The sequence below is a fragment of the Gastrolobium bilobum genome, unplaced genomic scaffold, assembly GCF_033153095.1.
Source record: "Gastrolobium bilobum isolate Gb01-03AN ecotype WA unplaced genomic scaffold, APGP_CSIRO_Gbil_v1 utg73964, whole genome shotgun sequence".
NCBI lineage: Eukaryota > Viridiplantae > Streptophyta > Magnoliopsida > Fabales > Fabaceae > Gastrolobium > Gastrolobium bilobum.
Window position 1 is genome coordinate 12816 of NW_026899965.1, and position 16018 is coordinate 28833.

Here is a 16018-nt window from a genome sequence, read left to right on the forward strand (position 1 = left end):
CTGCACATGGCCTCCCTACGCAGTCTCCACTCAATCAGACCTACAGAACGCTACACATCTTCAAATGGTACCAAATTTTGAGAAAATATAGCTGACATCTCAAGCTTCAGAATTATGTATTTCACATCCCTATTGGACCTCTGTGGAGGGAGATATGGTCTCCCAAAGTTAGCCTAAAAATTGGTCAATTAACCAAAGTGTATTTAATTAGCAAATCCTAATTAGGTTTAGTTGGAAACCCTAAGTTACTTTAATTTTAGGGTTTTCCCATTATTAGGTCACTTATGCATTCCCACATAGTCACATTAGGTCTTAGTTCATTAAGTCACTAATTACATAATTAGTGCTTCTAAACCCTAATTAGGTTCATTTTTAGGGATTTATAATTAATAAATCCATTATGCATGGTCCACCTCACTTTAACCCTTGATTAGTATTCTAATTAGATCTTAAAACCAATTTTAACATACTAACCCTAATTTATCCCTAATTGGCCAAATTGTTTAGGTGATAGAAACTAGGTTTTTAATTTGTCAACTTCACCATTTCTTCACTTAATTAGGTCCTACACTTAATTAGTCCACTAATCCATTATTTCATTAAATTTTAGACATGAAATCCTAAGTAAAATCATTAGGGTAGATTTGACATGATAGTGTCATTAGAATTTAAATTCCATCCTAAAGCAAGATTAGAGTTCCTAAGCTTAAAGATTACACTTTTAACATTTTCCTTGGTCCTACTTATGATTCTCCACCCTTTACCACTTCAAGAACCCATTTTTATCAAATTAAAACATCAACCCCATAGTAACATCATGATGGCCGAATCATGTAGGTGGGTGGGGGAGGATTTTGGTCACCATTTCTCCAAGTAATCATGCTTACATTCTTCAAGTTAGCTCCAAGGCTTTAAGCTTCCACTTTTCTCAAGCAAAGATGCATCTTTTCCACAAAGAACACACCTTTAAGAGAAACTCAAAGTTAGAACTCAAGAACACAACTCAAAGGTGAGGGGGTTTTCAAGAAAAGATTCAAGAAACATACACTAAAAGTCAAGGAAACAAGCACCAAATGAGTGTTCTTCCAAGAGAACTCAACATTATCTCCATAGAATGAACATGCTCAAAACTGTGGCTGTATGTGGGGGAAATCTCCACAAAATTCTGGCTTTACTCAACAAAAATGGTATATTCTTGGAGAGGATGATGAGATTTAGATGAGGATTATGCAGAAACTACAAGAGTTTCTGCATTCTATCTGATAAGGGTTCGAATACTTTTCGTGAAGTATTTGAATACTCATTAGTAGGTAGACGAATACTCATCAATGAGTATTGGGATACTTTTCTGGGTAGAAAAGTATTAGGATACCTTGTTGTCTTCAGATATTGTAGAAAAAGTATTCGGATACCTTGTGGTATTCGGATACTTCAGTGAAATTATTCGGATACTTTCTGAAGACATGGAGTATTCGAATACTCATCGAGGAGTATTCGAATACCTCTTGCAGATTAAACCTAAAATCACTTAAAACAAGTTGGAAAGTCTTAAACACTTAGTCAAACCTTGGGCTATAAATAATAATCATTGTTTCTGTTATAAATAGACTGTGAGGGTGCTTTTTGGTGACATTGGACTGGTGTGGACTCTTGATTGGATTGTTAGCTTGAGAGGAAAGCTTTCGTGTCCTCGGTTTTGCCCATTGTTGGTTCCATCATACCTTGTGGAGGGGTGATTTATATGCATGATGTGTTTTTATGAAAATGAATGATGATTCTTGACATGCTATTGAGCTGTTTTATTGACTGCAAGTGACATATGATATGTATGTGGTGCACCACCTAGACGGTAACCCCTGAGTATGTGGCGTCATACAAGATGGTAAATCTGTGGGTGAAGTGCAAGCGGTATTCCTTGTACTATAGGTTGTAAACGTATGTAATTCCTATCTTTTGTTCTCTGGCCAGTAGGATTCTTACACATATGACATGGATATATGCTGCATTGCACAGATTTTGGAAATGATATTATTATACTATTTTGGAACTTATATTGCACATGTAAGAGACCTTGGGGTGGAGAAATCTTTGAGGACCCCTTGCCTTATTGAGATTTCTTTTTAGAGATCTCACCCCGTGTTGGGGCACATTTTTCAGGTACAGGTACCTCAGGGGTAGATACCTCTAGCGGCAGGAGGCCGGAGTTGAGTTGATATGCATGTTGTTGTGCTGATATGTTGGCTTTTGTTATGCTTTTATATTTGTATATGGTTATTTGCTTTGAGAGTCCTCCTCACGCTCACGCATGTCAGTAATTTACCCACTCACACACATTTTGTAATATTATTAAAATACCATTTATATATATAATTTTTTCCCATCAAATTTTAGGGGGGCGGGGGCCCTACCTATCTCCCCTCTAGTTCCGCCACTGTTTGAGACAGTGATTGGGCTATGTTGCCTTATTTGGTGAGCATGGAGGTTGTCCATGCCACATTGACATCAGTTATATCTGATTTTATTTGAGTTGTATAATATATCATGATTATTGTCCGGTCTACGTGTTGTAGTTCCGTGACTAGATACACATTTATATTATGAGATAATTCAGTTAGTTATTTATTGCAATTTACATACAGGCCTTATTTTGAAAAGAGTAAGAAAGTCAACTTGGTTAATATAATATGATCATAATAGAAAAGAAAAAATTAGCTTTCGCATTTAATTAGCTGCGCCATTACCATTGTATGTTTAATACACGGGTGCACACAGGTGTTACAGTAGTGACATAAGATATGTATCAATCTCTACATTACCATCAGAATCAATATTTAGTGCTAGAGGAAGAGTTATTGATGCATATCATACTAGATTGGCTGAAGAAACCATCCAAACTTTTATATACAGTGGAGATTGGCTATGTAATAAGTATGGCTTGAAGAAAAAAAAAAGGTATAAAGATGTTTTTGTTTTTAATCTTAGCAGGCTAATGGGCCAGACCAGGCCTTTTTCATTTTATAAATGGGACATGCTAGGCTAACAGTTAGACTCGTATTATGTTATCGGGCCAGGCCAAATTAAATTTTTTTGGCATAGGCTTGGGCTTTTCGGAATAAAACTCGACCTAACCCAGTCCACCTTCATCCCTAATCACAGTTATACTAGCTGTTTTTGCTACTTTTCAAATGCATTTGTTGATGCTATTTTATTGTTTTAAAGGTCAGAAGTTATGTTATTTTAAGTGAGAGAAAAATACAAGTAATAAAATCATGTGAGAGAAAGTGAATGTTTTTTTTAATTATATTTTAAAAAAAAAATAATATTTTATTTATAAATTAAATTTTAAATAAAAAAATACCATGTTGTGTCTTTCTCTATCTTAAAATGACATAATTATATGTCGTTTAAAAGAATAAATATTTTTTCCTTTAAATAATATTCCTCTTTTTCAAATTGATAGTGGAAATATGTTTGGTTATAATCAACTCGATTATTAGTTAATAGATAATTAAAGAAAATCTGTTTAATGCCATATATTTTATTTTATTTACATAAATCATTGATAATATCTACTTAACAGTTTGTGATTTTAATTGGGTTTGGCCTAGTTCCTTTGATATCTCAAGAGATATTGCAACAATAGCAAAGGAAGTTCATGTAGCAGCAAAACTGAATCCAGATTTAATGGGTATGAAGTTGAAAAATAATGGCAACATAAGCTTCCATACTATAGTATGTAAAAAATTATTATGAATGGTGTCTAACCCCACTTAAACTTTCTGTTTATATATATATATATATATATATATATATATATATATATATATATATATATATATATATATATATATATATATATATATTATGAACACAGTTTCTTAGTAACTTTTAAATTTGATTTCGTCGTTTATTAAATGAATTTTTCAAACTCCAGCCCAAAACATTATTATTTAACCCACTTAATTTAAATAATTTGAGTACTTTACATTTTATACATTACTTTCATAAGAATATGATCATTATGTCTTTTTGTGTTGCGCCTTATTAATTTTGATATTAAATATTATTTTTAATATCAAATAATATTTTTAATATATATAATATAGTTTTTTTTTTTTTTATAGCAGCCCATAATAAGTCATATAGCCAATCAAATATTCATAATATAAATATAAAGAAAAATAATTTTGCATGCCTTATTAATTTTTTATGTTAAATTTTATAATAAAAAATATTATATTTATAAATCGAGTTTTTATGTTTAGTTAAAAAATAAAGTAAATTAAAAATTGACGTTTCCTGCATATCGAAAAATGTTGACCTTGTAACATCCCTTGCTACAGATGTTAATAAGGAATATTACATGATTATATATATATATATATATGTTTTTTTTTTTACTTTATACATCGTCAGAGAAAAATAAGATGGAACGAAGTTAACATTAATAACAATAGTAGAGAAAATTATATAAACATCTACCAACATTACTTTATAGGCAAAGTTAAGTCAGATAGTTACATACGGAAACTATTTTACATAGGTCCTACAGTCTACTAAATATTACATCACTTCAGTTTATTTCTTACATCACATAATTATACAATACAAAAGTCTTATCCTAATCTAGCCTATAGGTGTAGGTCTCCACGCTATCAGCATAGAATATGAAAGCGGCTCCTTGATTTTCTACTACAATATAAAACTCCATGCGGTCCTCATAATAGTAAATATTGATACTCCATCCTTCACCTGCTAAGCTTAGAGTAAGCATTATGATTTTCTGGAAAGGTTAGCACAAAACAAGCACACGTAAGAAAATCTCAGTAATATTGAGGTTTTCTAACTATAACCATTCCCAGCCATAATAACGAAAAAATACCATTCTCTCTGATAATTTAATAAAATGAAATAATATGATAAATAATACATTGTATAATATTTAACTGAAGCTAAATAATTTCCCAACTTTGTGGTCTCCTGCATATGAAAGATTTATTGTGGAGGAGCTCAAACCACGATAAGGCGTCTCTTACCCTCAAATCGTCTAAACCCAAACTTTGTGGTTCAATTCATAGCAGTCTTCATCAGTTAAATTTACATATTCTCTTTGTAATTATTTGGTACCAAATAACGACCCAACTTAGCAATCAGAAACCAAATTTAAAAGAAAATGAAGGAACCGTAGAAGAATGAAATCAAAACTCAGCTACTGTAACAAATAAATTCAAGAATACTAAAAGAGAAGAATTTAACAAAGCCACAGTAGCATAAAAAAATATACATATCGTTTGAAAGTAAGAAGAAGGATGAGAGAATATATAAAGAAAAGAGTTTGGTAAGATGTCAGAGGTATTAAAGTTAAACATCGTTTTCGCAAAATGATTGAAAATAAATACGAGAGAATGTTTTGAACCCTCCCAGTATTACCTTCTGTCTCGTCGCTTTCCTTCTTTTCTTTTCTTTTCTGTTGATCTCTCTTTCTCTCTCGCTCTTTCACTTTTCACTGATCTTTCTTTCTCTCTTTCTTTTTCTTTCTTCTCGCTGCTATCCCTTTCTTAATATGAACAGCAATATATATATATATATATATATATATATATATATATAAAGAGAGTCGCTTACGGTTAAGTTAGATTTCGTTAGATTCGAACGATTTAGTAACTAAGTAATCATTACCATTCAGATAACTAACCACGTAGGTCATCAACGTGTAAGTTTCTAGAAAGATTCTCGTAAACATCTATCAGATAACTCCACGTTTACGTACTAAGTTTTATTTTCTTTCTGTAGTTTATTCATATATATGTTTACTTTTTATCAATTAATATATTATTATTAGTATTATTTATTTTATTATTAATATATTATATATTATATACATTTATCTTAATTTTTAATTACTTATTTCTGTTTATTATTATTATCATCATCATTAATATTATTATTTTACATATACGTAAACATATATTTTTACGTTTACGCGCTTCGCGTAAAATTGACGCGAACAGCGTCTGACACATATCCTCGTCTAATACATATCCACGCCCTTCGCGTAAGAATTAGCGCAACTGGCGCCAATTTTGTTATTCTTGACGCTACTGGCGCCAATTCTGGCGCTACTGGCATCGACCCATTTTTTTCTTCTTCTTTGGATCACAATTGGCGCCATTGGCACCACTGTCCACGCTAATGGCGTCAATTCAACTCCTTCATGGAACTAAAACATAAACACACTTGTAAAAAAAACATACGAAGACTTACACAAAACATAACACACAAACAAACTAACCACTACTTAAATCCTATTTAGCATTCTGCCATGAGAAACCTACGTAGTGTCTATAAAAGAACGAAGTTTACTATTAGTAAAAACTACTCAGAAAATTAAACCAAACTTGACAGCTTTCACATACTAAACTAACCTACGTTCTAACCACACAAGTTCACTAACTAACTAATCAATTTAAACTCTCTCTCTTTTATCCAGCATCTAGTAAAGAAATGAAAGTCTTCTCTTTATCTACATAGTTGCTCCAGTGATGTTTTAACCATCGAATCTTGTTTGGAAATAACTTGATTCTTATCTTGAAAATTAGAACAATCTGCCCTGTATCCAACCAATTGATTATTTTCTTTTGAATCAAATCTTTCAAGAGTGGGTTGGCTGGTTTAGACTCTATACGATTGAAGCTACATTCTCCAAAGTTGGTATTTTTATTATTTAAAAACACATTATCATTAACCAGATGATCCAAAACAGAAATAGCATAACAATTATTAGAATCTTCATCCACGAAATTCATGACTTTCAAGACATTAAAAGTTATCTTTTCCTTATTAACTCCCATGGTTAATTCTCCTATTTTAAATTCAATTATAGCATCCTCTTTAACTAAGAATGGCCTATCTAATATAATAGGCACATCCTTGTCAGCTTCAAAATCAACTATTATGAAATCTGCTGGAAAAATAAACCTATAAATTTTCACTAATTTATTCTCTATTTTTCCATCATGGTATGGAAGTGACTTATCTGCTAATGCACTTGAAATTAAAAAAGAACCTGGATTTTCCAGTTTGGGTGGCAAATTATTGGAGAGACAGTGCTTCTGTTGCTGCTCTTGGAGTCTTTGAGGAGAAGGGATATGTCTTGCCTTTGATATAGGTTGATGAGCTTCAATATTGTGCATAGGCTTGTCTAATTCATTTGATTTCAATGCTGCCCTTAATGGTTCAGCAGTAGTTTCCTCCTCATCATCTAAAGTTGTAAGGCTTTGGTGCAATTGGTGTTAATTTATAAGGCTTTGCACGTCTATGTACTCATTTGAACATTATGTAGGTCTAAAGCAAGTGATCTAATTAAAATGTTAAAGCTCTAAATTATGACTAGTCTGTATAAAACCTTTTTTACACAGGAAATGGATGTTTTGCTAGCTGAGTTTCACAGGGCCTGCCTATACACCGTCCCAAAGCACATGGTTTACACAAAGGTAACTTGATATAACCTGAGAACATTACAAAGCCATTGATTTTTTTTTTTTTGTAGTTTCCTAGCCTCATGTTAAATAGATTGTGTTATAGTTGATTGTGTTATAGTTGAAGGAAGAAACACTTTTGCTACCTAAAATTTCTGGATGTAGGATAATTATTTATTCTGATAATATATGATCATACTGTCAAATCAGAGATTGTGAGTTCATGCTAATTGTGTTTTCTACATTTGGAAATAGCTTACCAGTTCTTATTGTATTTTTATTTTTTGGTTGTGAAGCTCCACTATGACCATCTACAACCTTGAATTATAAGGCAGCTACACGCTTCATAGAACACTTTGTGCCTGACCTCACTCCAGATGGGTAATGAAATATTTTATTCCTTTAGTGGGTCATCTCTGTCTCTTCCATTTTGATCTCATATATGTAAACTAGTGGTTATTTCATGTAGGGCAGAGGCAAAGTATAAGAAAAACTAGAGGAGAGACCAAAGATGGACCATCCTGGGAGCTTTTTGGTAATAATAATAGCAGTATTAAGGGACCAGTACAAATTGACAATTCAGAGGATGATGGAGATGAACCACTTGTGCTTTTATTTGTAATTTTATCGTATCTTGGTATTGTTTCACTGGTAGAGATAACTTAATTTCATTATGACCATTGTGCTTGCTCTTCGGCCTCATTTGAGATTGTAAATTAACAAGTATTATACTGGTAGAGATAACTTTTGAAAGTGCACGAAGTTTCTCCAAAACTATCCTTGTTTCACTTTTGTGGAATAAGGCTAGTTCTTGCTTTTTTTAACGCATTGTTCGACTAACATCAAAGGTACATATAAATTTGATTAACTTAACACACAAGAATTAATTTCCTGTCCTCTGTAAAGTCTCGTTCATATGAAGTGCAAATATATTTCAATCTCTAACTTTTTTTTGAAGTTATTTTTTTAAAGGAATTTATTTTTGCAAAACACATTTTGCATTTGAATATAATGTTTAAGAAGTACTTATACTATAAAGTAACATTGACAATTACCTTTTTTTCATTTATTTAAGAATCCAATTACATCTATACCATCGTAAAGTGATTTAATAAAGATGTTAAAAGACAAATTCGGTTCTGGTAACAAAAATTTGTATATGGTGAAACTAACATTTTATTTAAATAAATAATATGTAACAAAATGGAAATGGTCAGCACAATTAACATCTACGAGCATCTTAAAACAGCCATCAACACACAGTTAACAAATGACTGCTCTAGGGACAATTCCTGGTATCTTGGTAATAATAATACAGCTGATGTTGTATCTTGGTATCAATGTTACAAATGATTAAAGGGTTTCACAGAAAAAAAAAAATCAACTCTTGTCTCATTGGAACTATGAAGACAGTGACTGCTGCAAAGAAAAAAAAAATCAAAGTGTAGTTTGTAAAGCTCCATTTGAAGTATTTGACAAGTGAATGGAATGTTTACTTTCATTGTTTGTTAAATACATATGACTTTTAGGGAGAAAAAAAAATTACTTTCACTGAAATAAAGTGTTATTTGTCTTTATTTACAATGAAAGTAATTGCTTTGACACAATGCCAATATGAGTCAACAATTGAGTTTACTCCATTTGAGCAAGCTCCACAACTAGTTCTTTTCGAGCCACCCCTTTGAAAACACACAGCAACAAAAGCACAGCAAGTCAGAGAGGTATCTCAAGAAGTAAAACAAAACAAAAAAGACTAGTAAGATTGCCATAAAAAACGTGTCATGATTATTAAAGATCTCATCCATGCTATCAGGAAAGATACAAAAAAACTAACACGTCAGAAATTTGAACATTCCAATTAACATTGCCTCAATAATATCCAAATTTTAATTACAAACAGAATACGCTATATTTTATCTGGTACTGTCTAACTATTTCGAGACGGTATTTTATTTACATTGATCTCGTATCATCGTTATGCATTTCAGAATGACAACAAGTATAAAAGTCAGCTGAAAATTTTATTTTCAAACAACAGAAATATAATTGATAGGCATTCCTTTTTTTATTGTGTTTTTATTTTCAAACAAACATAACTAGAAGATTTAGTAATGAGTAGTGAATAGTGACTTAAACTCGAGAAATTTTTTGAATCTACCTTATTGATTATTGCTGTTCATACCTAAATCTTTTAGAACCACCTTCGAAGAAACAGATTTAGGGGTAGGTGAGTTTTATTACGTTCGGCGGGGCATTAACAAGACCAATTTCTCAGAAATTCATTTGGCCCATTTAACTAAAGTTGGCAAATAACCATTTCAAACGAAAGTTGTAGTCTTAGTATATGAGTTCTTATGTTGTACACTAGGAGTGGAAAATAGAACAAATATTTGGTACATTGTTCGTATAGAAAATTCTCTGTAACAGAATGGGATTAAAAAAATTCTAAGTACCGGTCGTGGAGCATAGGCGCACTAGAAAATGGTGGAAGGAGCATTGAACGCCCAAAAAGGAAGAGGGGAAGGGCTACCAGCGATGAAGGAGAACAACCACGAACGCTAAGGAGAAGAACTATGAGGGAAAACGATTCTGGGGAAGAGCAACCACTGACGAAGGAGAAGAACGCAAGTAGCAAAGGAGAAGAGGGAAAACGATAGTAGTTGTTCTGTCGCTGAAGACGTTGAATTCCAGAAAATAAAGTTTTTTATTTTTTTATTTTTTTTATTTTTTAGACCAAAACGATTGACAGCATATGAGAGAAGTGGGAAAGAAGAAGATGCCTCTTCTCTATGTGTGAGAGGGGTATTTAGAGAGGAGAGTTTCTGTTGTATGGGGGCTTGAGCTGGTCAGCCCATGAGCTGTCTCATCAGCTGCCCACTGTGTCAGTGTACTCAGGGGTAGCAGTGCAGGATGAGGAAAGCTCCAGTGGTGAGCCTCTATGGCTTGCCATGGGTACCCTCTGGAAGGTTCTAGATATGGGCTTTAAGTGAGTGGGCCCATCTAGTGGGCCTAAGTAAGTAGTATCGTGAACAAAAACTAAATTATCTCTTAAGATTTGAGAGACCTATTTTATCTAACAAACAAAAATGTAATTATTATTTAGTGTAAATAAGTAAAGGATGATATGATTTTTTTTTCTTTAATCATATTTTTTTCATTTAACCCTTTTATATTCGTAATTAGGAAATCAAGGTAGGTGCAACGTTTTTCATTTCATCAGTCTAATTCATTTTTTAAAACTTTGGTTATAGATGTGCATTAATTTTTGAAAATGTGAAAATCTCATTATTATGGCCTCTTAAAACTACAAATACTAGTCATATTTGTTATTTATAGAAACTAATGCGTCCACTAATATGACTGATATTTTGCGTTTTTTTTAAAACCTAGAGTGAATTTTTTAATTTTTTAAATTAGTGTACTCACAATAAATTTTTTAAAATATGAATTTGAAAGTTTCCTTTAAAATCAATTTGTACTTATTTTCCTCAAGAAATAACCTTTTATTACAAAATAAAAAGAAAGATCCATATCATATCATGTATGATATAAAGTGGAATGTCATTGCTTACCAAAAAAAAAAAAAAAAAGTGGAATGTCATGAACTTATTAATTGATGAACTATTTATTCTTATTCTAAAAATTATTTATCAATTTATCCCATTTTTAAAGTTATTATTAATTTATCCAACTTTGACTAAAGTTAATCACTTTCAATCATGTGGGTCTCACATACATAAAATATGTCAATCATAAAATGATGAAACTTGTCTTACATAATCAATGCTTAGAAAAGGCAAGAGTCACATATTGTTTCAAGACAAATACATTTTCTTGTAATTAATAATAGGGTTCGCTTTTAGAAAACTTATCTATGAGTCCAAAACGACGTTGTTTTGAGGCGAAAATCAAGATATTTTTGTAATTATAATTTATTCAGGATTATAATAGTCTTTTTCATTATAATTTTTTAATTTTTAACCTAAAACGACGTCGTTTTGGGAGCAAATGTAGATAACTTATCTACATTCACTTTAGAAACATTAAAGCCTTAATAATAAGTGAGAAATTTTGTTGCACTTTGAATTTAAAAGTATAAATTTTAAAATTATAGTAGTTAATTGTGATATTTTTGAATTTGAGGAATAACTTGGCCCACTAAAGACCAGCCCACGTATGAAAAGGTTGAATTGAATTGGGCCAACTCATGCCAAAATATTTTTTTACTTCGATATTGGCCCAATCCACAGTCCACCTGTTTCCTCATATTTTTGCAGTCATTCTCATTCCAGTTTAGTCTTTGGCTTAACATAAGTACACTAAGCTAGATCCCTCATGTCTAATATTGTTGGAGTATGCAAAGCTTGGCAAAGTTTAAATGGAAGGGAAAATTTTTGGCAATGTATTCTTAGTTGCATATTTATGTAACACAGATTCAAAGATCTTAACTACTAGTTGCACTGGTAATTTCTTCCTTCCATATAGAATTCAGTCTTCAGCATTGTGTCACAGTTTCTCAGGACACATTTATTTTGTAACACAATTAAACCTCTTATGAGTAAAGTGAACAGTTACAACAACTCTTGCTAAACTTCCTTGTACATTAATGATCACAAAAAAATTAGGGAACATGAAAAACAAAACTGAAAGAGATTCACTCGGACCTAAATTCATACATACTAGGAAAATATCAGCACTATTCTATATAATCACACTGGCCATCAATTATGGTACATTATTGACCAAATGATAAAGAAAAAAAAAACCCTCCTTCCTTTTGTTATCTACATGGATATAAATCAGGCACAAGGTCTAGAGTATTGCTTCTGATTATTTGTACATGTGCACTTTGCCCTAGTATCTGTGAGTACCTGCAAGAATAGAAAAATATGTGGTTAGACAAAATAAATTTCAGAGAGGTAATTTTTTTTTTTTTAAGAATTTATAGATAAGAGGGCGAACCAGAGCAGTGATAAAATTGTTCTATCATGACTGAAAGGTCCTGGGTTCGAATCCAGGAAACTGTCTTTTTGCAATTATGCAAGGATAAGGCTGCGTACAAGTATTACCTCCACCCCAAACTCGCTAGTCGGGTTTAACGGGGAGTGGTTTTTATTTTTTAAAGAATTTATAGGAAGAGTTATTTCTCTATAGTACCTTAACTTGTTTCTGCAGGTCTTTAATGTACTCCACAGCCACATCCAACATATCTGCTGTGCTTGTTTGCTGCCAAGAGTGAAGCATAAAGTCATCAAATTGCATATGAAGCTTCACTCAACAAGATGATGTGCTAGTAAGAGAGTTAATTACCTTGTCTGATTTTGGGAAAAGATCTTGCAATTTCTTGATTCTTGCACTAATTCGTGTTCTTCTTTCCTGAAGTTTGCAAATCCAGATAACAAATGAAACAGTTAACAAGTATGTACTACATTAAATTGCAATACAACTATATGTTTGTAATGTATAGTAGAATACAAATGAGACTTTTACCCTCTCTGCAATGCTTCTTGGGTGAGTGGCAAAGCCTCTTTTGGCTCGAATTTTACATGGAACAGATCCTTGAATGTGAAAAAAATTATCCATGCTAGCCATCTTAGTAGAAGAGCTAGGAAGACTCAAATGGTGGGTCAAACCATGTTTATGATATCCAAAGTCTGCATCCTGGTAACATAAATTTTCATTGATCAACAACTAAAAACAAAAAGGCCAAATTGGGGGGGAAAAAAATTTCACAAATTTCCTGCTATACCTGAGTTTCCAAAGCATTTGAAGTGGAAAATATGATTTCACTATTGTTACTTTCTGTTTTTGGGGCACTGAATGAAGAACCATCCCAGAAGTCACTGGTGAAGCTAGGCATGTAACATTTACTGCTGCCATTATTATTTCCCTGGTTTCTACTTTCAACACAATTTGCTTCCATCCCTTCATTCCCATTTTCAACAATTTGTGGCATTCTTATAGAGCAAGAGGATGGCCTAGATGACATGTTCAAAGTACCATGCAACCCACTAGTTGATGTAGTAGCTTGTCCATTTGAGACATCACAGGCTCTAAAACTTCCTACCTCTCTCAATGCTGCTAAACCTGCAATTAACACAAGTGTTTAGAACACTAAAAAGGAAAAAATAAAAATTATCATTATAAAAAGTTGATACCTTGAAAAAAAAATACATATAATTCATGTATTCCCCTTGTAACCCAAATTTTAGTACTTTTACAGCAAACTGTTCTGCCTTCTTTTTCTCAGATTCTTTTCTGATCTTCCATTCCCCAAAGTGTCCTAGATAATTATTTTTCTTTTGATTCGAAGGTACATAATTTCTTAATAAGAAATGTTTAAATAAAAGTCAACTCTCTCTGCAGAAAAATGTGAACAAACGATCTTATATTCCGGACAAGTAACACCAAATTGCTTTACTATATTAGCAGTACTGCAGAAAAGGGGGATCTGATTTGATTTGAATTAAAGCTATTCACAATCACTAGCAAGCTCTGGTCAATTCTGAAGATAAATGTAACATTTCCATAAATATAAGGACAGATATGATCCACTGACATCTGCTGTTCATATAACTAAAGTAGTATTTTAGAAAAAAAAATTCAAATTTTAAGCCAAATTTCTTTTACATATGAGAGAACACATCATCCAAAAAGAAATAAAAAGCATACCATTATCAACTGAATAATTGGAGAAAAACCCAGCAGGGGAACTCTTTTGCCTAATGAGATTGGAGCAATTATTGGAACCCATTTTAGTTTCTGTGGAATTATCTGAAGCCATGGAACTCACTGCACTGAATGAACCATCAAAGTTATTCCCAGAAGCACCTAAAGAACCATTTGACAAGCCTTGAATTTGGTGAGGTTGGTAAATTAGCTGAGCCTGAGAACCATAAGAGTAACCATTGTGTTGTGGTCCTTGTGAAACTGCGTCCCTTATTTCTTGCTTCACTGGCTTGTCTCCAAACTCATACAAAGGTTCCGAATTGTTCAACCCAATGTTGGATGGAAACAACTTGGCCAACATGGTTTCCATTTCTGAACTTGTAGAAGGATGATAATGGTGAGGATCCTCACTTTTGAAAGCTTCCTCATTAACACATCCAATGCTGGTATCCACAAGGCTATTCAGCAATGAACTTGGAGCAGAACGGTACCGCAATAGTGCAGAATTTTGCTGGTGACAATGTTGTTGTGGATGACCAATATTTGAATCCATTTCTGGGTTTCTTCTTATTTCCCCTTCAGAGTACTTGAGAGAATGACTATACACAACACTCATATTATCTTCACAATTACCTGAAAAAAATCACCCAAAAGAGAAAACAAGAAAAGAAGTTATCTTTTTATGTTTCCTTTATTTTACTAGCCAAGTTTCTTTCAAAGAAAAATTATACATAGTATTATTACCTTGGTGACTATGATAACCTCAAAATTTTATGTCCAAACTTCAAAAGGGAAATGCAAAATTCTATCTTCAACAAAGTTCAAAGCACCAAAACCTGCAAAGGGTCAAAAGAAAAAAGTGTGATTCCAACATAATCAGAAACATTATTTCATCTCCAAATCTTTCTTGAATTCTGTTCCTGCTATAACCAGAGTAGCTTTTGGAATCATATATACAAAAAATAAAAAGAAAAAAAGTTAAGCCAATTGAAAGAAAAAAAAAGGGCATACATGAAACTCAAAATTTGGCACATTCAAGTCCAAGGATAAAGGTCCTTCAGCTTCCAGAGTATGGATCAGAGCTCAAAATCCAGACACAGAATTAAGAGGAAGAGAAGAGTTGTGGGAAAGAAAGCTAAGATTGTTGTCTTGCTCTCACATATTTATGTAGTTTGTTGTTCAGTGATCACCCTTATATTTCCCCATAATAACGATATTACCTTGGATGACATAAAGTCGTCCATGTTAACTTGTTTTTTCTTTTTTATTTTTTTCCGTTGACCAAATAAACCCTTTGAAATGGTTCAGAATATGTGTTTAGGGATCTAACTTCTGTTGGGCACACTTACTAAATAGAGAAAGTGCATTAATTTCACCTTTTTTTTTTTAAGAGTTGTACAATAAATAAATAAGCTTTGGAGTTCATATACAGCAGAAAGAAACAACGATTACAATTGGGCAAGTGATGTTTGGTTTATGGATCAAGGGTTCTTTGCTATTGAGATGTGAGGAATACCAAGCATAAATGTACGGTTCGTGTCCTTTGGTTGCATGAAGGGGCAACCTCCTTTAGCCTTTTTAGGTTCTTCCATAAATGGTTCTATTGTTTACTTTTAAAGGGTTCAATTTTTTTCAATACATAACTTATTTATATTGAGTTCAAAATGATGTTATTTTAAGGCAAAAATTAAGATATTTTTGTAATTATAATTTATTTTATGGTTATAATAATTTTTTTTATTATAATTTTTTAATTTTTCAATCCAAAATAACATCATGTTAAAAGTGAATGTAGATATTTACTGTAGAAATAATAACCATGATTTTTGTTAGAAGTAATTAAGGTTTATCATAGAAAGGCACTTTTTGAT

At 32.3% G+C, this 16018-nt stretch overlaps 1 protein-coding gene across 1 annotated transcript; it reads right to left on the reverse strand.

The window, feature by feature from the left end:
* Nucleotides 1-12040: 12040 nt before the first annotated feature.
* LOC133294413 (transcription factor bHLH130-like) lies at nt 12041-15273 on the reverse strand. The gene is made up of 8 exons (XM_061493061.1): nt 15159-15273; nt 14892-14983; nt 14151-14780; nt 13228-13565; nt 12969-13139; nt 12789-12854; nt 12636-12704; nt 12041-12349 (listed from the first exon to the last, which is right to left on the reverse strand). Exons 3-8 carry the CDS (start codon nt 14761-14763, stop codon nt 12278-12280), a joined length of 1329 nt encoding a protein of 442 aa, XP_061349045.1. The 5' UTR covers nt 14764-14780; nt 14892-14983; nt 15159-15273; the 3' UTR covers nt 12041-12277.
* Nucleotides 15274-16018: the final 745 nt, after the last annotated feature.

Bases quoted from the DNA above. Each gene is read 5' to 3' on its own strand.
- LOC133294413 (XM_061493061.1), bottom strand. From the start codon at position 14,763: ATGAGTGTTGTGTATAGTCATTCTCTCAAGTACTCTGAAGGGGAAATA. The intron at 12,855-12,968 runs GTAAAAGTCTCA...TGCAAACTTCAG, and splicing joins CAAGAAGCATTGCAGAGAGG to GAAAGAAGAACACGAATTAG. The intron at 12,350-12,635 runs GTACTATAGAGA...CTATTCTTGCAG, and splicing joins ACCTGCAGAAACAAGTTAAG to GTACTCACAGATACTAGGGC.